This window comes from Penicilliopsis zonata (genome assembly GCF_001890105.1).
Source record: "Penicilliopsis zonata CBS 506.65 unplaced genomic scaffold ASPZOscaffold_1, whole genome shotgun sequence".
Lineage (NCBI taxonomy): Eukaryota > Fungi > Ascomycota > Eurotiomycetes > Eurotiales > Aspergillaceae > Penicilliopsis > Penicilliopsis zonata.
Window position 1 is genome coordinate 2,714,948 of NW_019208911.1, and position 21,155 is coordinate 2,736,102.

At 53.3% G+C, this 21,155-nt stretch overlaps 8 protein-coding genes across 8 annotated transcripts; 5 read left to right on the forward strand and 3 right to left on the reverse strand.

The window, feature by feature from the left end:
• Positions 1-7: 7 nt before the first annotated feature.
• ASPZODRAFT_402579 (hypothetical protein) lies at positions 8-2,264 on the reverse strand. Its single transcript, XM_022728315.1, has 5 exons — positions 2,043-2,264; positions 1,937-1,987; positions 1,733-1,880; positions 879-1,670; positions 8-815 (listed from the first exon to the last, which is right to left on the reverse strand). Exons 1-5 carry the CDS (start codon positions 2,125-2,127, stop codon positions 341-343), a joined length of 1,551 nt encoding a protein of 516 aa, XP_022586022.1. The 5' UTR covers positions 2,128-2,264; the 3' UTR covers positions 8-340.
• Positions 2,265-2,947: 683 nt separating this feature from the next.
• On the forward strand, positions 2,948-3,987 carry ASPZODRAFT_148780 (hypothetical protein; the record flags this gene model as incomplete). The annotated part of the gene is made up of 4 exons (XM_022725416.1): positions 2,948-3,018; positions 3,090-3,347; positions 3,408-3,876; positions 3,925-3,987. The coding sequence occupies 4 exons, from the start codon at positions 2,948-2,950 to the stop codon at positions 3,985-3,987; spliced, it is 861 nt and encodes a 286-aa protein (XP_022586023.1).
• A 58-nt stretch (positions 3,988-4,045) lies between these two features.
• Positions 4,046-4,940, reverse strand: ASPZODRAFT_402910 (hypothetical protein). Its single transcript, XM_022728316.1, has 2 exons — positions 4,587-4,940; positions 4,046-4,510 (listed from the first exon to the last, which is right to left on the reverse strand). Exon 2 carries the CDS (start codon positions 4,504-4,506, stop codon positions 4,054-4,056), a length of 453 nt encoding a protein of 150 aa, XP_022586024.1. The 5' UTR covers positions 4,507-4,510; positions 4,587-4,940; the 3' UTR covers positions 4,046-4,053.
• Positions 4,685-7,699, reverse strand: ASPZODRAFT_127598 (hypothetical protein; the record flags this gene model as incomplete). Its single annotated transcript, XM_022721792.1, has 1 exon — positions 4,685-7,699. A coding segment is annotated over exon 1 (2,102 nt), but the record flags the coding sequence as incomplete, so codon positions are not given.
• A 2,046-nt stretch (positions 7,700-9,745) lies between these two features.
• On the forward strand, positions 9,746-12,879 carry ASPZODRAFT_127599 (hypothetical protein). The gene is made up of 2 exons (XM_022721793.1): positions 9,746-9,820; positions 9,876-12,879. Exon 2 carries the CDS (start codon positions 10,013-10,015, stop codon positions 12,521-12,523), a length of 2,511 nt encoding a protein of 836 aa, XP_022586026.1. The 5' UTR covers positions 9,746-9,820; positions 9,876-10,012; the 3' UTR covers positions 12,524-12,879.
• Positions 12,880-12,899: 20 nt separating this feature from the next.
• On the forward strand, positions 12,900-13,911 carry ASPZODRAFT_21970 (hypothetical protein). Its single transcript, XM_022727873.1, has 6 exons — positions 12,900-12,956; positions 13,158-13,175; positions 13,262-13,326; positions 13,396-13,467; positions 13,556-13,657; positions 13,728-13,911. The coding sequence occupies exons 1-6, from the start codon at positions 12,950-12,952 to the stop codon at positions 13,842-13,844; spliced, it is 381 nt and encodes a 126-aa protein (XP_022586027.1). The 5' UTR covers positions 12,900-12,949; the 3' UTR covers positions 13,845-13,911.
• An 852-nt stretch (positions 13,912-14,763) lies between these two features.
• Positions 14,764-15,886, forward strand: ASPZODRAFT_127601 (hypothetical protein; the record flags this gene model as incomplete). The annotated part of the gene is made up of 4 exons (XM_022721794.1): positions 14,764-14,800; positions 14,858-14,873; positions 14,981-15,076; positions 15,147-15,886. 4 exons carry the CDS (start codon positions 14,764-14,766, stop codon positions 15,445-15,447), a joined length of 450 nt encoding a protein of 149 aa, XP_022586028.1. The 3' UTR covers positions 15,448-15,886.
• A 2,199-nt stretch (positions 15,887-18,085) lies between these two features.
• ASPZODRAFT_56517 (hypothetical protein) lies at positions 18,086-21,108 on the forward strand (the record flags this gene model as incomplete). The annotated part of the gene is made up of 3 exons (XM_022728616.1): positions 18,086-19,040; positions 19,112-20,835; positions 20,911-21,108. The coding sequence occupies 3 exons, from the start codon at positions 18,086-18,088 to the stop codon at positions 21,106-21,108; spliced, it is 2,877 nt and encodes a 958-aa protein (XP_022586029.1).
• Between the last annotated feature and the right edge of the window lie 47 nt (positions 21,109-21,155).

Consider the following 21,155-nt stretch of genomic DNA (forward strand, 5'->3'; position numbering starts at 1 on the left):
AGCGAACGGCTTCGCCTCAGGAAAAGTCCTCGGAGATCATTGCATCGGTTGGAGCATACCAGGCTTTTTCCATTATCTATCAGTGAGACAAAGACATTACAGATGGAATTTATCGAGATATTAGATTCTTCGGTACTTTCGTTCGAACAGCAGCAGAAAACTTAAAAAGGAGAACAAAAACGATAATTAACCCAGGTTTTGCAACGGGGCGTACACTATGGTTTTTGGTAGATTTGACAAAGTACATTCATGACGTCATTTTGAGTGCGTTCCAAAAGCCATGTCAAGTATAGAAAAGAAACCATCCCATCCTAGGAAGCCATCAAGCACACTTCCCAGACTATAATTCAGAACGAATCTGCTCCGACGCCTCTGCAGCCTTCTCTTTCACCTTCTCGGCTGCTTCCTGACCCTGGGCTCGACCGCTTGAGGCGCCAATCTTCAGCTGATCCAGAGCCCAATGCAAATTATCTTTTAGCCTAGCGTAGATGGTTCCCTGGGGGGTCGAGGTGCCGTATCGGAAGTACTGAGCGTTACGTCTCGCGGCGGCACGCAGCTCGTTCACACTGGAGCCCTGGTAGGTGGGGATACCGTAGGAGTCGAGATAAGCCTTGAGTTCGGAGTGAGACCAGGTATCAAAAGTTGAGTCTTTGGCGGCATCGGTGATCTTGGCCATGTGCGCGGTGGCCGACGCCAAGGTTGCGCCTCCGGTTTTGGACGCTTTGGCGTAGGCCTCCTGTGCTTGTTTCAAGAGCTCGTCACGGGTAGCGCTGGCGCGGTGCGATGCCTTGACATTCAGCGATGAAAGGTATTTCCTAGATTGAACCATGAGCTGAAATGCTACAATATTAACTACGCGATAGCGGGGCGAAGCTTACTTTAGATTCTCCGTCGTCCAGGTGTCAAAAGTCCAAGCGTTCCAGCCTGTGGCGGCCTTGTGTCGGTTCAGCCTTACCTTGGCAAGAAGCTCATCTCGCTTGCCACCTTGCGGAACGGGAACCCCACGGGCATCAAGATATGCCTTGAGGCGCGAATCAGACCATGTTGCAACGGCGGTGTCGAAGGCGTCATCGGCCTTCAATTTGGCGTCTTCAGAAGCGCGAGCATATTCATTACCAGCTTTGGTGGTTGCAGCACCGATGATGCTACTAGCTGAAGCAGATGCAGTAGCCGACGCAGCTGACGCCTGGCTAACCAGAGAGGCGCGGTGCTTCCTAGCCAGGGCTACGAGTTCGTTCCGTTTGGAGCCTTGGGGGACCTTGACATCGTGTTCGTCGAGAAATTTTTTCAAATCCGAGTCAGACCATGCGGTGAAGAGCGCTTCACTTAGGGTCTTCTGGGCGGCTTCGGCCGAAGAGGAGGCAGAGGCGGCAATGCTTCGTGCTTGGAGGCTAGCCAGGCGTGCGTTGCGGCGCACCAACGCGATCAACTTATCTCGAGAAGAAGGCTGCGGAACGGGCCATCCACGCTCATCAAGCCATTCCTTGAGATCTGATTCAGACCATTGTTCGTAGAGCCAGTTGCCGGGGTAAGAAGCCGTTTCGCCAACTTTCTTCGCGATAATTTCGTAGTTCTCACGAGCGGTCTGCAGAAGGACGTCGCGCTTGCGTGGCTGAGGAGCGGGAATCCCATGGCGATCCAAAAAGGCCTTCAAGTGAGACTCTGACCAGCTAGAATTGAATCGTCAACAACGGTACAGAGTGAGTAATTTAAGACCAACACTTATACATACGTATCGAAGATCCATTCCTTTGCGTGATGTATCTGGTCGGTCGTCTGATCCGCCGCATACCCCAATGGTTTCTGCACTCTTTGATTCCAATTTGATTTCACCAGATTTTCAAGTTCCTTGCGATCGGCAGGAGTGGGATACGGGATGTCTGCTCTATGAATCAGTTTCCCCTCGTCTGCAAGAAGTGAGAAAGCCACAACGTACCATGGTCAGAAAGCCACCTTTCGAGTTCTGTCTCATGCCATCTGTTGTACACTGCATACAAGGGTCAGGTACCGTCCAAGTTGCACGTAAACAAATCTGGATCTACCTGATTTGCTAAACCAGTTGCTTGCTCCCACAGCCTCCGTCGCGCCTAACAAAAATATCAGGCAAGGTCCCCAGTGAATCTTCATCTTTAGGAGTATGCTGCGTGTACAGCAAAATAGTCGTGATTTCGTCCGTTGAAGCTACCGATGGATTAAAAGTAACAGGGATTTTTTTGAAAAAGACGAGTAAAATCCCAACCTCCAGATCGAGATTGTGTATTTATTGAATTTCCACCAGAGCCATATCCAAGAGCAGAAGAGAAGCCTGGATGCCAACTATATCTGTATGATGACTGTGTGACGTAGTGCTGCGGCGGCAGTCCCAGAATCTAGGGTGAAGATCTCCCTGGCCACTGCGAGGTCTATGGTTTGGCTTGACCGTTGGCGTCATCGTTCTTCATGAGCTCCAGACCTGGATCGCCGGCCTGGTTTTGGTACGGGAGTACTTTTGTCGAGCAATAACAGTGTCTCGCATCAGAGTTGGAGACGCAAACGTCCGACAGCCTAAACGATCTCTGGTGACGAATATAGCTTGGGCGGGGACACGCTAGAGGCATTCTTATCTTGACGGGTCATCATCAAAACAATTTGTACGGAGTCTTCCGTGCAGACAGGACAGAGTAACTCATCTCATCTCATCTGTATGGTGATATTTGATCGCTCGACGCCGATCTTCTCGAGTCTTAGACTCTTGGGCCGAGAGGAGTCACGGGACCGCGCGATCCCAGCCACGAGGTACAGCCTACAGGTGTACAGTACAACCACGACCACCTCTGCCAACTAACTGATCCGACAGCTCACGAGCAGGTATCTTGATGTCAAAGGAGCAATTCACTGTTTACAGAGGCTCGTCTTTTTTCTCTTTTATCGACAGAGAGGTTTCCCTAGTCCCTTGATTTTGCTGACAATGGCGGACCCTGTTTCTTCCCACTGCCAGGAGCTGGCCTCCTTCGGGTACTTCAACTTTGTTCTTTCAATGTATGTTGGGAACCTCTTCCCCCTTTTAATGTACATGTTCACAGTGACAGACGGCTAACTAATGATAATAGTCTCATTCTCATTGGCATCCTCATCTCGTACCTCCCTCAGCATGCACGTATCATATCCCTGCGGAGCTCCTTCGGGATATCTCCGTACTTTATTCTTCTAGGCACGACGTCGGGAACATCTGCCTTTGCCAATATATTGGTTCTGCCACAAAGTGCACGGGACGTAGGATGCTGCCGGGAGATCAACGGGCTGGCCTGCTTTGCAGGGATGCTGGGCATCTATCAGGTTTCGGTCCAGTGGCTCTGTTTCTTCATCATGTATGTCGAAAATTGTTTTTGTTATTTGTTTTCTTTTCTAGGCCTCACACTGACAATCAGCCTTCTTCTCTTCGTCATATACTTCCCCCGGGCGACCTCGTCGACGTCCCCCGTTGAGCCTGAATCTGCCGAAGACGGACCGAGTTACCAAACCGCTCTGATCGTGACCGCGCTGTGCATCCTCCACGCGGCCATCATCTTCATCATATCCGTTACCCTAGCAGTTCGGCATCCGTCCTCGCTGCAGAACTGGGCCAACTTCCTTGGCGTCATGGCTGCCGTCCTCTCCTCAATCCAATACTTCCCGCAGATCTACACCACCTTCCGACTCCGGTGCGTGGGCAGCCTGAGCATCCCGATGATGTGCATCCAGACCCCCGGTAGTATTGTCTGGGCAGGGAGTCTTGCCGCCCGTCTCGGCACAGAGGGCTGGAGCGCGTGGGGGGTATACCTCGTCACTGCGTGTCTGCAGGGCACGTTGCTCGGCATGGCCGTGTATTTCGAATACATCAGCCCCACGAAGAAGGAGGTACATCACTACGATCAAGTCGAGGGGTATGAGCATGTGCAAGAGCAGGAAGGACATGAACGCAGCCGTGACCTTAATCCGTCGGAAGAGACTCCTTTGCTCGGTAACTAGATATTAGAAACTATAATATCAATTACGTATACTATATACTACCTACATAAGCCTAAGAGAAATAAATTACCGGCCCTCCCCCTCCGTCCAAAACTTCTTCTCCACCTTCCCCGAATCCCCTATCGAATTGTACGACTTATCGTGCCTCTGGTCCATCTCGGCGTTATGCCTCTTCACATCCTCTGGGATATCGGCGCGGTGATTCCCATCCTCGTCGATGTTGGGACTCGCCCAGCCGTTGGAGAGAGTAGGATGGGCTTTGTTCGAGGGGATGGGCGTTGTCTCTCTCTTTGCCTGTGCTCCCGTCTCCGTCTCTGTCTTGGCTGTGTTGGGCTTTTTCATGTCGGGAGGTGGGGGTCCTGGATGCTCGATGTCACGCGTCGCACGGCTGGTTTGCTCGGGGTGAGGCTCGCCGTCGCCGTATGAACTGTTGGCGTAGAGTCGGACATGTCTCGGTGAGTGGGTGAGGAGGCCTGGCGAGATTCTTCGCAGGGGAGCTTGAAGACGAGCGGGGAACATTATACTTGGGATTTAGTGTTAGAACCTATATGAGTGCTAAAGGTATAGGGATTATAATATCGGAATACAAGCTATCCTACACTCTTATGGTTTCTTAACTAGATGTGGCGATGGGGTGACGTAGCCATGTCATAAGGAATACTTGATATTGCGAACAAAACAGGTTCGATGATAATCGACCATTGCTAGACAGAGATATGTCCCTGGATCAAAGATAATTTAAACAAACGAGCAGAATATCGACGGCCTCTGCCGAAGCTTGCTGTTGCACCATGCCTTCCCTTATAAACGCCATAGGGTGAATCCAAAAAAAAAGAGATATAAGGTAGTGCGGAAAATATGTCAGACAAAATGATGAAGAAGATGAAGAAGAAGAAGAGAAGAAGAGAGATATAATAAAGAAAATAAGAGGGAAAAGAGAAAGGAAATAGTTTCGCCGTGGAGATCGGGTCGGATATGACATGACAGTTTTGAGGAGAACGAGAGAGGTGAAGGAAGAAAGGAAGAAAGAATTAGGTCGAAGAAATTCGTATGCACATAAACCGGTAGAGTGTTTCCCACATAGCCCTTTTCCAACGCCAACGCCAGGGCAAAGTCCTATGGTATATGTTTCTCCAGTCCATCAATACATTGGGGGGGAGGGGGTTGCGGAATAAGTTTCAGTCAGTCAAGGAAATACAATAACAGGCACTTTCATATTGTGCCTTTGCGGTGTAGGTCTGTGACCCGCTCTGGCCAGTCCCCGTGACGGTCGTCGTCGGGGTCGGTTCGACCTCCTGGATGGTGATTGTGTCTGGGGACGCGGTGACGACCTGCCCATCATCCAAAACCTGCATCTGCTGGCAGTAGGGAGCCAAGGCTTCGGCGTAGTCCCGCTTCTCTTCGATCTTGATACGACGCGGGTAGTCCTCAAGCGAATCGCGCTTCACCTTCTGTGACGATCCAGTCGTAGCGGCCGCGGTGGTCGCGGCGGTCGTGTTGGTTGCCGTGGTGGACTCGTTGATATACAGGAAAAACTCCATGACGGTGCTGTTCCACCAACAGAAATATGGTAGATCGCCCGCTTTGGACACCTGCTTCACGTTCCAGCTGCTGGCCAAGACGTCGCGCTCGGTAATGGCGCGTTTGGAGGAACCACTAGTGGGGAAGCTCCCTTGGGGGACAATAACCAGCTTGTCGATGTATGTGTAGAAGAAAAGGGCAGGGCCCAGGGCCAGCTCACTGGTATCAAACATCATGCTGAGGGATTGGGTGGCCGTGGGAAGATACGGGGCTTGCGCACCGTAGGTGAAGGAGCCGGTGATGGGCTGGTTGGCGAAAGAGACGGTGCGTGAGGTCGAGCTGCCTCCGACATCGATCGTGACGCCGCCTTCGTTCATACAGCCCCAGGCGGAGCGGTAGGAGGAATCGGCCACACAGAACTTGGACTGATTCTTGGGGCTGGCGGGGACGTAATACTCTCCGGTCGGCAGGGGCAAGAGGTTTTGGTAAGTGCTTGAGATCGGGGTCGCATCCATCTCCGGGGTGGCGGTGACGGTGACGATCTTGGGGCCTTTGGATTTGTGGCTCCCGTCCTGTGCCCTGCGGGCCCCTAGGACGCCACCGATCACGCCGCCGATGCAGGCACCGATCAGCAGCACCACCCCGATCAGGACGAGGGTCCAGATGGGCAGGCCGCAGCATGCCTTCTGCCTGCCCTTGGCCTTGAGCTTCTCCTCGAAGGCCATCACCCCCGCGGCGGCGGCGGTCATCATCACGGGGAGGCGCCGGTTCTCGTTGGCGTCTGTCGTGACGCCAGCGGCGGGCATGAGAACCCTGGACGAGGATTCCGACCCGAGCGCTGCCTCGTAGCCGCTTGGATGGCTGGCTTCCCGCATGACGCCGGCGTCATGGACGGTATCAGCGGCCAACATGCCTGCCGCCGGGGCAACCTTGGGGACCACGCCATCCGGATAGCGCGAGTAAGGGGGCAGTTGTTCGGTATGGCCATCCGGGCCCACGATGTCCCCGACATCATCGGCCGCCTGGCCACCACCGTGAGGAGGCTGGTAGCCCAAGTTGTGGCCCGAAAAGCCGAGCGGGATGGCCGCAGCGGTGGTGGTGGTGTCCATCGAGTCCTCCTCCAGAACGACATTCTGCGGATACATCGCATACGGGTGCTGTGGAGCACTGGCATCACCCAACGGTTGCTCGGTCGGTCGCACGGTCGAGGTGGTCGCAACACTCGGCGAGCGACCAACGCCCTGCGAATACATGGCGTAAGGGTGGCTGGGACCGGTGGCCCCTGTATACGGGCTCATGGGCTGGACTGGTATCGAAAAACGCGAGGAGATGCTCTGGCTGCGGCGGGCACCCTGGTTGATCGAGTCGTGGGGATTGGTGTTCTCCAACTGGATGCCCTTGGGAGGCAGGCTCGAACGGTGCGGCATCTCGTCGGGAAGCTGGGCGTCATCCCCAAAGGGATCCTCGGTCGGAGCGGCCTGGGCCTCTGGGGTCGGCGAGTCGAGGGGTTTCGGGCCCACAACCGTCGAGGAGCGGAATGGAGAGGCAGTCACGGACGAAATAGACGCGCGGGGCACGAATTCTTCGGCGTTGATCGAGTCGAGGGCGTACTCATCCGAAAACACATTCGGGTTGGAGACAGAGACACGGTCGGCGGCGGTTGACCGCCGGTGTGCTGTCGGCTCGGGCGGCTGCGAGGGATGGCGAGAAAGAGAGGTCTGGGAGAGCGAGCGAGAATGATCTGACGAGAAACGCCCAGGCATGGCTATGCCCAAGCCCTGTCGGGCCTGCTGTGTTGGTTCAATCAGTCGTGTCAAAGAATCCAAAGGTCCGTCACCAGGAAGACCTCTTTAGGAGAAGCACGAATAGTCCAGCGGCCACAGTGACGGCCGCAGAACCATCGAATCGAAGGAAATAAAATATATTGACGTAGCGTGACGGAAGGGAAAAATAAATATATATCAAAGGAGAGAGTAGAGGGAGAGAGAGCGAGAGCGAAAGCGAGACCAGACGAGACGAGATGAGATGACTGAGGTGTGGTGGTTCTTTCTTGGTGGTCGGATTTGGGTGGGCGAAAGCGACCAGTTGGCTGGAGACGGGATCTCTTTTGGTGAGGGGGCGCAGGCGAAAAAACGATCCGCACTTGAAACTTCCGACCACGACCCGGCTGGGACTACGCTCTTGGCTCTGGGTTACAGTGACATCTCTAGGGGTTTCAACACGGTGACAATTAATATATATAGGGAGGCTAATTGACTATTCTAGACGGGTGATTCTGCTGGCCCCTGCCCCGCCCAGGTTTATCAGATGGTGAGTTGATTCGCATCGCTGTCCTTGTCTCCACGCACAGGGTGCTGTCCGCGCTGACACCAGGCGGACCCTTACGGAGCAGGTACTACAGACAGGTACGAAGAACCGAGTACATGGTGGGAGTACTGCATACTACTACTACACTACTGCCTAGGTACGGAGGAGGCAGCCTGTAGGCTGTAAGGCCGGCAGGTCTGTGTCGTACTAGACTACTCCGTACTAGGACAAACGAAGGGGACTGACTGGGGCGTTGCACTCTGGTGAGTGGGAGTCGGGGATCCTTTTGAATAGTCAGAATATTAATCTGCTCAAAAGAGCCTTACGGAGGACTCCATAGGAGGGTTTAAAAAACCCTGTTTCCCCTCCCAGACGACGAGAATGGGCGACCTGCGAATAACCTGGTCCACCGTCCAAACTCTGGCGCCGTATGAACGGTCACCAGTAGTGGAGTGGGAAAAAACACGCGTTTGGTTTGCCCTTATATCGCCCACCAATATTAACTAATAACCAACTAACATTAATCCTGACCCGGGGGCTGCCGGTCGCCTATCACGACTCACGATTCGTCAATGATATCCAACGTCCAGATCTTCCGATGGATCGATCGCTCTTATAGAGGATAATAATGTTCTGGCCATGCATTTAAATATTTACGGAGAACGGAGTATAAATTACGACTCTGTATTTCGTACAAAATACAGAGTAGGGATGCTGCGGTCTGGACCTGAACTCCGTGGGTGCAGACATCCGAAACCTCCGAAATTGAAAAGAAGCACCACTTCGCGTGACTAGCAGGACAGACTACTCCGGATAGTCACTTGGGCCAAGACGTTGATCGGTCTGATCACATCAAGGGTCAGTCTTGGGATGGAGACGATCGGCGAGGAAAGGTACTCGCTCGACACTTTGGCCAGTGGGTTCTTCCGCCGTCACACCTCATTCTAGAAATCTTCCCTCTTGGATCGTCTGTTCATCAGAGACATTAATGTCCCTAATGAGGCTCCTAAAGGTTGGCATCGTGAGATTACTACTAGAAAGACCGCCTACAATTCGATTGACACACACGAACTACCTACGGGCTTTCGGGTTCTTCCAAATAGCCTTCAATTGGACCACCCAACCCAGATGCCGGATCCTTTTCGGTTTCCACCAGAGAAACCATAGGATGGTCGCTGGTACTCCGTACATCAGGTCAAAAAAATGATCACCACATGGGCAAGGTCCACTGTTTTTACATTAACAACCAGGTTAATGGATCAATGCTCCTGGAAATCGGGTCTATGGTTCATGAGATGGGATGGGTAAGCTCAGACCCGGTGATGATGGCATCAGGCAGGTTCTAGCCTGACTGAAGAGATAATTCGGGGACTTTCCGCTCGAACTCACAGTGACCGGGCAGCTATTTGCAGACTAAGAGTAAACCATCCATCAGGCTCTTCGAATCTCAGCCTGATCTCTCTATCTAGAACCCGCCGGGCAGAGGAACTGGTTTGCCACCCGATTTGACCATCAGATAAACCCGTGGTGCCACTATCACCGGGAATCAGTCACTGCTGCTCAATCTCAGATACCTACCTCTCTCCATGGAGACTCTGCTTGTTCGCCATGCTTGTGAGAATCATAGCAGCCATCCTTACCTAGGGTTTCATAGGCCTGGACACCATACCTGGCGTGGGGGTAAATATCTGGTATCCACTAGTCATTTGATAGGAAGGTTTCCCTAATGACAAGGCTGATTTTATTGTTCTTACTCCGTATACCATATCTGGGTTTTCTTGAAAGGATACATTTATTATAGGTAGCAAAATATGACATTAGATGATGGAGGGTTGCGCTGCTTGATGGCACAGGGATCAATAGGTATATTTCTTGAAAATCCCCTTGAGATGAGGAAGATCTCCATTTATTTAGAGACAACTACCTATCTCAATCTCCAACTATTCACCAGACTACTTGAGCCCTAAAGAATAAGCTATTAAAGCCTTCGGCACTTTGATAACCTGTATCTCAAGCCCAAATATAATCTTATTGTACTGAAGAACTGATTGTTTTCATAGGGGCAGTTGTTGACTGCCAGGTGGTTAAGGCATCGCAGCCGCCGCCAGCTAAACCCCATTCGAGCTTCCTTTCCTCCAACTCCAGCCCAACCAACCCCAGCAGCGTCACTTTTGCTGCGTGTCGCAGCCCCGACAAGATGGCAGAGGATTCGAAGGGGAAAGGATTCCCCGATCTGTCGACCAAGCTATCTGCACCTACGAAAAAATCGCTTTTCGAACGCCAGAAGGCGGAGGCGGAGGCGAAGCGCGCCCGCGAACGGGCGGAAACCGCTGCGGTTTACGAAGACTTTGTCAAATCGTTTGAAGAGGACTCGCAGGGGGCAAAGCGTCAGTTCACGGACGGGAGAAGCAATGCATTCAATAATAATAATCGGGCTCCTGCGCTGGGAGGAGGCGGCCCCGCGAAACGCCATTTCACGAGCTCCGGACCACGCAGCAGTGGCCCTGGAACTCTCGGCCCGCCGCTCTCTTCGCTGTCTCGCAAGCGGACGTTTGACGGATTACCGCCCTCGCAACGGAACCGCGATCCAACCACACAGGGAGGGATCTTTGCGTTCGAAAACTCTGGTCCCGTCTCGCTGGGCCTGCCGGCGGGATTCCATGCTTCGGACGATGAGGAAGACAGGGCCGCGGAGACAAAGGAGGCCGAGAGAGCTGCCGCGAGGCCGACCTTGTACCTCGCGTCTCTCCCGCCAGGAACCTCGCCCGCAGCGATCAAGGCTCTGATCCCGTCGATGTTGGCGGTCGATAATGTGAAGATCCTGCACCCTCCCGCGCAGTCGTCGACGGATCGCAAGTCTGGCTCGGCCATTGTCACCCTGGCTAGCGAGTCTGCCGCATCGGATATCGAGAACGCTGTGAGCTCCCTCCAGAACCACTATCTTGGATGGGGATACTTCCTGTCGATTTCTCGGCACCTCTCGTCCGCCGCGATCAATTCCACCGTTCCTGTGACCGTCGGCCTTTCGTTGACAACCAGCCAGCCGTTCGGGGCGAAGGCTGTACAACAGAATTTCGGCGCAAGCTTGAGTCGGGCACCGCCGCCGGGAATGCATCGGGGCGGCTTTGCGCCGCCAGGTTCTTACAATACAGCCTACGGAAGAGGCGGGAGTGGCACTCAGGTCGAGGTGAAAGCTCCGGCAGACCTCAAGCAGCTACGACTTATTCACAAGACACTGGAAAGTCTATTGGGTTATGGCCCGGAATTTGAGGCCTTGCTCATGAGCAGAGCCGAAGTCCAGAGAGAAGAAAAATGGGCTTGGCTGTGGGATCCGCGGAGTGTGGGCGGCGTGTACTACCGTTGGAAGCTATGGGACATCCTTACAAACACACGGTCCAGAGAGGCTCGCAGGAAAACCAAGCAGGTCTCGTCCACGATCTTCGAAGGGGGCGCCAGTTGGATTCCTCCGGAAACTGAGATCAAGTTCGAGTACACCACGCGCCTTGACGAGTTTGTTTCGGATGCAGACTACAACTCCTCGGACGAGGAACACTCGGATAACGAAGACGAAAAGCGGCAACTTGGGGGTGGCGGGCCACCTCCGGGTGATAGCTTAGGTGGACAAAATGATGGATCAGGCTATATGAACCCTCTCAAGAAGGCGAAGCTGACCCATCTTCTCGCCCGCCTGCCAACCACTAACGCTAGGCTGCGGAGGGGCGATGTCGCTCGGGTAACAGCCTTTGCTATCGAACATGCGGGCGCCGGTGCGGAGGAGACGGTCGAGATGATCGTCTCGAATGTGATGAAGCCGTTTGCTTACTCGGGTGGCAACCCAGATCATGAAGCTGGAAAACACCCCGTTAGATCCGAGAGCGTCGAGAACTCCACGGCAAACGACGACTCCGTCCAGGAGGGAAAACCGATCGGTAAAGACAATCAAGATCTTTCTGCTGCGAAATTGGTCGGTCTGTACATCATCTCCGACATCCTTTCAACCTCCGCTACTAGCGGTGTACGGCACGCATGGAGATATCGGCAATTGTTCGAGTCCGCCCTCAAGACTCGCCGTGTCTTTGAGCATCTCGGGCGACTGGAAAAGGACCTGAACTGGGGGCGCCTCAAGGCCGAGAAGTGGAAACGAAGCGTTGGGACCCTGTTGCACCTGTGGGAAGGGTGGTGTGTCTTCCCGCAGTCCAGTCAGGAGCATTTCTTGCGTGTCTTCGAAGAACCGCCGTTATCCGAGAAGGAGCTTCAGGAGGAAAAGGACAAAGCCGAGGCCGAACAAGCTGCCGCTGCCTTTGCGAAAGGAAAGAACCGTTGGAAGACCGTTGACGAAGACGCCACAGCAGCGGGGAAGTTCGACCCGACTCGAGCCCCCAAGGTGGACCACCAGAACAAGATGGAGATAGATTCCGGAAACCCTGAAGAAGCCGAAGATGAAGACTTCGACGGCGAGCCTATGAGTGACATTGATGGCGTTCCCATGGAAGACAGCGACCTTGAAGAAGAAGAGGGCGATGAGTCGGCACCAACGGACGCCGCCATGATGCAGGATGAGCCTCAAGAACCAGCTCCGGTGTCGAAGGGCGTGGATGATTCGAGGCAGCAGAAGCCTGCGAATCCGGAGCGCGAGCCCGTTGTTCGCAAGCCACGGCCCAAAGCTGAGGACATGTTCGCTGATTCCGACTCTGATCAGCACGTATAGAATTTGGAATATATAGTAGATCTATGATTGATCCGAGGAATCCCTTGTAATCTACTCTCAGCTTTTCTTCATGCCTCGATTGATACCACAATCGAAAGGCATCCATGAACGAGGCTGCCAGTCTAGATGGCTACCCAGTAGATTCCTATCAAAAACCCATACTCTCGAACGATCTATCAAAGGCCTGAAATCCAAAGTAGAAGAAATCGATCGAGACCCCATCAGGCCTGCTCCTGTCAGCCTGGAAGTATTGTTGTTGGTCACTGTTAGGCAGTTTGCCTGCGGTCGACCACGCTCCGGACAGTGTCTGCCCCACACAACCCAGCTTCAAATATCATCATCCCCTATCCTCTGTGAACTTCAACCTCCCAAGACCTGCTTTCTTTGCCTGGAATTTCCCTTGGTATCTCTTCTACACATCTCACCATGGCTGGTATGTGTGACTCTCCTCGTTTTCTCTATAGTGCTTCCTGCACTGCTTGTCCTCGAGGCAGGGCGTCTGTTGTCTTGTTATTCTTTTTTTTTCGCGTGTTTTTACCCCTCTATGCACAATCCCCCCCCCCCACCTTGATTGAAAGGGAACGCGCAGAATTGTCGGACAAGGAAATATGCTGACTCTCTTGACACCATGTAGACTTCAAAGGGATCGCGGGTACGTGAAATTTGCCTTGCCTTGCTTCCACGATGATTCGAAAAATCGATAAGCTGAGCGATTCTAATGCATGTTCCGGCTACCAGACCAGTTCGTCGGCTTCTACTACCAGACCTTTGATGCCGATCGAAATGGCCTTGCTGGTCTCTATGTAATGCTGGCCAATCTTATGTTTGGATGGAATAATTCGATGACTGACGAATGATGCGATCGATTCCAGCGCGACCACTCCATGCTTACATTCGAGGACTCCCCGTGCCAAGGCACTGCTGCCATTCTGGAGAAGTTGACGGTGCGCTATCTCTCTCTCTCTCTCTCCAGCGTGCTCTCATTTAAATCTCGCATGATTTGCTAATGCGGTTTCCCCCCCCGTCCTTTAGAGCCTCCCCTTCCAGAAAGTCGTTCACCGGGTCGCCACCCTCGATGCCCAGCCTGCCAGCGAAAATGGGAGCATTCTCGTCATGGTCACCGGCGCTCTCATGGTACGCGGATCTTGAATCATTTGCCAGAGCTCTGAAGCCGATTATTCTTTTTTTATTTACACACGTTTAGGTCGACGACCAGCCTCAACCCATGAACTACTCTCAGACCTTCCAGCTTCAGCCTGATGGACAGGGCAGCTACTTCGTCTTCAACGACATCTTCCGCCTCGTTTACCCTGCCCAGTAAATTGGAATGGCGATAAATGGTGCTTTTGCGTACCATCTCCAGGGGATCAGCTTAGACAACCTTGAAGCTTGAAAGAAGTAGATTTGGAGCCGCCAGATCACCACAGGCAGTGTGGTGAGATGGTTCGATGAAAGATGATTTATGAGCAATACGTGCCTTTCGGCGATTAGTGCTTCAACAATTTTACATACCTTTTCTAATATTCCTCGATTTCTTGGTGAGATTTCGCGTGAAATCAACCTCATTCCACAACAGTAATCCTCTGCTTGGCTGTATAACGAACTAGCCACGTTCCACGGTATACATCCCTAGGCTATGCGACTGCCTAAGACGATAGCTGCTCACTCTCTACATACTACATATGAGATGAGACGGCAAGTAGTGTGGCTTGACACCGGAGGCCGCAACAGTAGGCTCCACCGTATCCAAATCAAATAAAGACTTGCTGAAACCACCTTGCAACCGCCTGAAGAATTCTCCTGGTTGTTTTAGTTTGTTTCCACTGCCCTGACATTTAAATCCCTTTCTCCTATCCACTCAACTATTATCGTCAGCCTCTGTCAGCCTCTGTCAGCCTCTGTCAACCTCTGTCCACCAGTCAGACGAAACAGGTAGCCACGCGCCGTTGCTACCGCCTTGACGCAGCCGCGTGTACTTCTGCCCCAGCAAAGCCACGCCGGGTTCTTTCTCATCTCCAGCTTCCCACGCCGCAGACTCAACCCACCTTCCATAGATTGGGATATCTCGGGTTCTTTTTTTTTTTTTTCGCTTTCTTCTAGAACGGAAGACCACCGCGAGTTGATCTACGCATCCCCCTTGGGTCGAGAGCGTGACGGAAGGCCACCTATTGATTAGGAGGACAAAACATTTTTGCTTTGGTGAATTTGGTATAAGAGCTCTTATTATCAAATCCGACAAGATGACGCTCGCCGAGGAGTTCCGCTCCAGAAACTTCAGTATGTCTTCTTTCAAATACCCCCTTCTGCAGAACTGTGCTGACGGCTTGGACCTAGGTATCTACGGACAATGGTTTGTGTCCCCCCCTCCTTGCTTGCCGTGTCTCGGTCTCGATCCATGATATTGTCTTATATACTATATACGGAGTACATCTTCTATGGTTGTCGCTGACAGTTCAGGACGGGCGTTCTGTGCATTCTTCTCTGCCTTGCGCTCGGAATCGCCAACATCTTCACCCTGCATCCGCTGCGGATTGTGTTTAGTGTACTTTGCCTGTGAGTTGAACTCTCATGCGCCAAAGACCACCAGAACCATACTGATTGAGGTTCCCTTTCGCAAAAACAGAGTCTCCGCCTTTGTCATCGTCTTCATCGAAGTGCCCTTCCTCCTGAGAATATGCCCGACCTCGTCCAAGTTTGACGAGTTCATCCGCCGCTTCACTACCAACTGGATGCGCGCGGCCATGTACTTGGTTCTCAGCGCTATCCAGTGGGTCAGTCTGGTGGCTGGCGGTTCCAGCCTGATCGTCGCGGCCGTGTTCCTGCTTATTGCGTCGTGTTTTTACGCGCTCGCCGGTCTCAAGAGCCAAGAGTTTGTCGGCAGCAAGACTCTGGGTGGCCAGGGTCTTGCGCAGATGATTGTTTAGATGGATAAGTTTGTGGATATGCTTGTGGATATGCTTGACTAGTTCTTGGATAGAACTAATGTCAGCAGTCGGCAGTCAGCAGGTTTAGTGAAGGTCTGGGGGGGGTGGTAAAAGCAGGAAAGCAGAGAGCATGCTCTCTCTTCGTCAAGAGGATGGGAAAAGCTTTTCTTTTCTTGCATGAACGCGATATGACTACTGCAAGTGTTGTTGGATTGTCTTCTCTTTTTGTCGGTTCCGATGAGATTGCCCCGAGTTCTGTATTTTTATGCATGCGATAGCCTCGGCGGGGCCATTAGGTCCATTCTTGTTTAATAGTTGTATGCAGATAGATGGGCAATTATTGAGTATGTATTATCTTGACATATTTCTCATGATGTTTAATACAGTGCTAGAAACGACAGAGCCTAGAATGAGCTCATTCGTATTGATAGCCCTGTTGGGTTAGGCACTAGATAATGACTTGGTCCGTCACCAAGTACTGTTAGGTACTGAGGTAGGTAGGTAGACTCGAAGTGATATCACAGGTACATAGGTACTATACTCATATCCCCACGGATCTAGACCTCCTCTGGATCCCTCGGAGTACTCGGAGTACACAAGGGAGCCTTGTATTAAATTCCCGCAACCCAATAGAAAGCAAGATATTCGAGGAGAAGGCAGAGGCGTGCCTTTTTGTGTTTCTCATTCGTAGAGACTCCCGTACACAGACGGTACAAGAGACCCTACGTCATGCAGGAGGATGTCAGTTACCCCTCCACGAATACTAGACGCACATGTTCGGCACTGAGATTTGATATAGGGTGTTTCTGATAGATGTTATCTTGACGGCATGAGTAGCGGGGAAGTATATGAATGTATTTTATTGATGGAAGATAAGTACCTAAGGTGGCAGCAGGTCTAGACTGGCATTAAGTACACGGGGTACAGTTACGAGTCAAGATACCTTACTGTCAGATCCACCGTGACGTTGGGGCGGTGGCTTGTACCAGCAGATACTCTACAACAGGCATAATATTGATATGAAATATATAAGAATAAATGACTATTTGTTTTGTCAATGGACTAAGCCATAGAATTAAATTATAATTAAATGCTGTAGGGATAGTGACAGCCATTCCTTTAAATTACCCAGTATCACTGCTGTAATGATTACTGTACTGACTGCCTACTACTAATAGATGATGCAATGCGGGGCTTGTTCACCGCCTCAGCCTACAGGGCGAGACAATATTAATTGCTCGACGATGAGTGGAAGATAGTAGAGTACCTTGTTACAGAGTACTTAGGCAGAGGTAGGAGGTAGCTACCCATTGAAATGGTGCTTTTTACTATTTACTATCTATTATTGAGTAATAAATAACTAGTTCGTGAACTACTACCTATGGGTTGACTCTATTAATATCTCGACCATGGTCTAGGCATCCCAGGCTGAACGGTTGCCCCAATGACGGACCAGCCATAAGGGTTAGGTATCTTAGACCGATAAAACTCTACAAGTACAAATGACCAGAGTGTACTTGAGAGATTATGAGGCCCCTGAAAAACGATCGGCGGAGATTCGATGCCTGGACACTGGCGTTCAGAGCAGCTGAAAATCCCTCATGACGGGTTGTTGGCCCAATGTTGGGAGATAGTTGAGCCAGTGAATAATACGCAGTTAACTAGTAGTACCTACTAGGTACCTATAGCTACAGAGTACAGAGTACAGAGTACCTCCAGAGTACTCCGTAGAGACTCTCAGAGTAAGAAGTAATTACTGGTAGTTACAGTAGGTACTTAATGCCACACACCATTCGTAACGATACCGTATTGCAGCGCCGAAGCACGAGGCCGGCCATACCCACATGCCGTCAGAGAGCGTCAGAGAGCGTCACGCGACGGGGCGGTGGGCCGTGGCAGCAAAACAGGGTCTGCCTCTTTCTGTACTGCCACTGCTCCGCTTTTTGCTTCCATGGCGCCTGCGCGCATACATCATCTGTGGTCCCCTCGATTGCAACTCTTTCCCTGCACTTTTGCTTTCCATTCTGACAGTCATCTTGGCTCCAGAATTAACCCTCATCTCCTTCTTTTGTCTGTGGTTCTATCCTATTCTATCCCTGCACTGCCTCAGCTTGTCAATTGAGGCTCCTTCTGTCTGTATTGCATTGCCTGCAGCTACTTCCTGATACCTTGGTAGGTAGAACAAAGAATCTACACAGATTCTTTCTCTCTTTTCACTCCAACATTCTTGTTCTCTTCATTCCCTTCCTATCTCTGTCCTCTTCCTTTCTATCCACTCGTTTTGAGGTCTTCATCTACGTGGGAAGCTCCAAAGCTTCAAGACACCACCTCTACTGGTGTCGACAGTGAGACCGATAGATAAGGATTTCACTCCTCTTGCTAGGCTCGAGCCATCAAGGCAAAAGACTGGACTTGTTCAATTCTGAGTCAGACCCTAAATTCTTGATAATCCTTACTTTTTTCAGTGGCGTTGGTCTTTTGCAGGGTCATTGTGGTGTACACCACCTTTTTTTTTTTGTCCACCTTTTGCGCTTCGGCTGCCTGCTCCTCCTCCCAGCTGATTAGAAAATCTCTCTCTCTCCCCCAAGGACTTGATCGTGCTAATGTGGTGACCCTGGCAGATCCCTCTCTATCCACCATGGCCACACAAACTGTTCCCATCGTTCCCCCTCGACCGTCACGTTCTTCACAGCAGCAGGGGCTCGCCCCGGAATCGTCGATAGCCATGCCTACCATCCCTCCTCGCCCTGCGAATAAGCGTCTTGATCGCTCCATCTCGCCCATGCGCCCCAGCTATGCGCCCTCGCCGCTGAACGACTGGCCCGGCTCGAGTGTGAGCCGCACAGCCTCCACAGAACCCATTCAGCGTCCGCCCAGCGTGACGATACCCTCCCTGGGCGAGGAAGGCATCGAATACGCAGATATTGACAGTCACCAACAAGCTCCTGCCCAGACGCGCAATGTCGGCAGTGATCTACAGCTCCATGCCCCCAGGCCATCTCTGCCTACCTCGAGCGCCAAGGCACAGGTGCAGGCGGTCACCCGTTCAGACTCGCGGCAGCTGGCTGAGGCGGGCTTCGGCAAAGCCGGAACCCCCGTTAACGACGACAACGAACGGTCCAGTCGTTCGATCCACTCGGTGGCCAACGGGTCCCGCGCCGCCTCCTCAACGGCCTCCTCCGAGCGCCGTCAGTCGGACGACCATGGCATCCCCGAGATCGGCCAGCGAGTTCCTATGTATCCAGGCGCCGGTGATGTGCAAGCTCCCTCGCCCAGTCCTTACCTTACCCCCGAACCCACAGCTGCCGCTTCCGCCTCTGGCAGCCCTCATCGCCCCGCCCGCCACCACCAGCGAACCCGCAGTGGCCGCGAGGTGTCCCTCCCCCCGGGCAGTTATGGCCTCCACGGTCATGGCGTTCAGCACAACGACAAGTTCGAGAAGGCCTGGTACGAAAAGCATCCGGACGAATTTGTCAAGGAGGAGGGCCAGTACGGTCCGGGAGTGGGAACTCCCCGGCCCGATTGGGCATTGAGCAGTGATGATCTGAACAAGATCGTTCGCGGAGCTCCGAAGCGCTCCGGTCTGGGTAGGTGTTTCTTTTCTTTCGGGAATTCTATATTTCATTGTTCTATTTCTTAATTAACAAATTTCTTTTTTCAGGAGCTACCGGTGCTGTAGGCACTCCGGAAGAGGAGGTCGGGTATATTGCCTCGGAAGAATACACTTCTCGCCTGGCGTCACCTCCCCCCGACTCTCGTCGTCTCTCGCAGCCCGTTGCCGAGTCGCCGCTGCGGAAGATGAGCTTCCCCGTATCCGAAGTGGGAGAGAAGCAGTCGACGGTGGCAGCGCTGAATGATCACGAAGAAGACCATTCTGAACAACCCCGCGTGATTCATGTTGATGATCCTTATCACCCTCTGCATCACCCTGATGGCTTTGCGAAGTCCCCCGCGTCGGGCGAACATCTCCCCGGGTTGGTCGACGGTGGTGTCGAGGGTCGTCAGGAGCCAATCTTGGCAGCCGATGAGATCCATCCGGAGTCAGCCCACCTGCACCCGGTCATCTCCCCCACCTTTGAGCGGAGAGTCAGTGAAGACAATGAATCACGAAGCCAGACGCCCAGTGTACATAGCCGTCCGAACAGTCGCCCATCCAGCACCTACGGGATGATGGCCGCTCTGGCGCGAAACAATTCGCGCGGTGAGGAGCGGGAAGACGTTCACACTCCCCTGGAGGATGTCGAAGAGTACGAACCGCTGTTTCCCGAGGACGGTGGTGCCGACAAGGCCAGGCCGTTGTCCGAGCGTCTCAAGAGCCGCCCTGATCTGGCCAAGCATCGGTTTCCGAGCGCCGATATCTGGGAAGATTCCCCGAACAGTCTCCAATTGGAGGCGACCGTGACGACTCCCGACCTTCCCAAACCGGAACCCACTGGCGGCGTCGCCGTCGCCTTCGAGACTCCAGACCAGGAGGTGGCCCGCAAGGGTCAGACCCCGCAGATCAACGCTCACCGGGTCGCCTCGCACATCCTCGGGGCGACGACGACACAAGGGACCCAACAACCGCAGGGTGCGACTCGACCTGACCTGTCGAAGCAGCGGTTCCCCAGCCGGGACGTTTGGGAGGATGTACCCGAGAGTCACCAACTGGTCACCACCATCGAACCTGCGGGTGAAGATGAAGTCAAGAGCCCGGAGGCTGCCAGTAAACCGCCAATTCCGACTCGTCCGGCCCGACGCCCGCAGCAGGATGTCACAGCAGCTGGTGCTGCTGCTGCTGGTGCTGCTACCAAGTCTCCCGTCTCTCCCACTGACAACCGCAAACCCCCCATGATCCCCGACCGGCCCAAGCCGCAGATTCCTACCCGACCCGTCCGGCGGGCCCCAGAGGCCGAGCAAGCCAAGGATGCTTCGGCTGCTGCTCCCGCAGCCGCCCCAGCGAAGAGCAAACCCGCCGTCCCATCCCGCCCCGTTGGCAACAAGATAGCGGCTCTCAAGGCCGGCTTTCTGTCTGACCTGAACTCACGCCTGCAGCTCGGCCCGCAAGCCCCGCGGGTTGCCGAAAAGAAGGAGGAGGAAGACGGCGAGCCCGAAGCTCCGGTCGAGAAAGCTCCTCTGAGTGATGCACGCAAGGGCCGAGCGCGGGGCCCCGCTCGCCGCAAGCCTGCTACTGAGCGGGCCAGTGACGTGACAACGACGACGACGACGACCGCCAAGCTGCCGCCCATCCCAGAGATCAAGATCACGGAGACGTGGAACGTGTGGCAGGTTGGCGTGGACGGAAGCCTGACCGTTGGTGCTACGCAGAGTGAAGCAGCGGAGCCGCTCGAACCTGTACCACCGGTCGAGGCCGCGCCGGCTCTAGCCAAGAATATGGCGGGCGAACCTGTTGACCCCGCGGCTGCTGATTCTGAGCCCGTTTCCAACGGAGTGGAGGAGGATGTCGACGGCCCCGAGGTCGAGCTCTCGACCGAGTCGATACCCACAGAACCTGCTGCTGCTGCTGCTGCTGCTGCTGATGTGTCACCCACGACTGCGGCAGAGACGGTGCAGGATTCCCCTGCGCAGTCATCGTCTGTGTCGGAGGAGGTGCTCGAGGACATGGCTGCGTCGGCAGACGGGAAGAAACTCTCTGACGGGGATGTCGAAATCAGTCAGTAGGTAGTTGGCGGCAGTGAGTCTAGTGGCATTATTATGGTTTGAACTAG

Bases quoted from the DNA above. Each gene is read 5' to 3' on its own strand.
- ASPZODRAFT_402579 (XM_022728315.1), bottom strand. From the start codon at position 2,127: ATGAAGATTCACTGGGGACCTTGCCTGATATTTTTGTTAGGCGCGACG. The intron at 1,988-2,042 runs GTAGATCCAGAT...CCTTGTATGCAG, and splicing joins CAACTGGTTTAGCAAATCAG to TGTACAACAGATGGCATGAG. The intron at 1,881-1,936 runs GTACGTTGTGGC...TTCATAGAGCAG, and splicing joins AAGGTGGCTTTCTGACCATG to ACATCCCGTATCCCACTCCT.
- ASPZODRAFT_402910 (XM_022728316.1), bottom strand. From the start codon at position 4,506: ATGTTCCCCGCTCGTCTTCAAGCTCCCCTGCGAAGAATCTCGCCAGGC.
- ASPZODRAFT_127599 (XM_022721793.1), top strand. From the start codon at position 10,013: ATGGCAGAGGATTCGAAGGGGAAAGGATTCCCCGATCTGTCGACCAAG.
- ASPZODRAFT_21970 (XM_022727873.1), top strand. The intron at 13,327-13,395 runs GTAATGCTGGCC...GATCGATTCCAG, and splicing joins ATGGCCTTGCTGGTCTCTAT to CGCGACCACTCCATGCTTAC. The intron at 13,658-13,727 runs GTACGCGGATCT...ACACACGTTTAG, and splicing joins TGGTCACCGGCGCTCTCATG to GTCGACGACCAGCCTCAACC.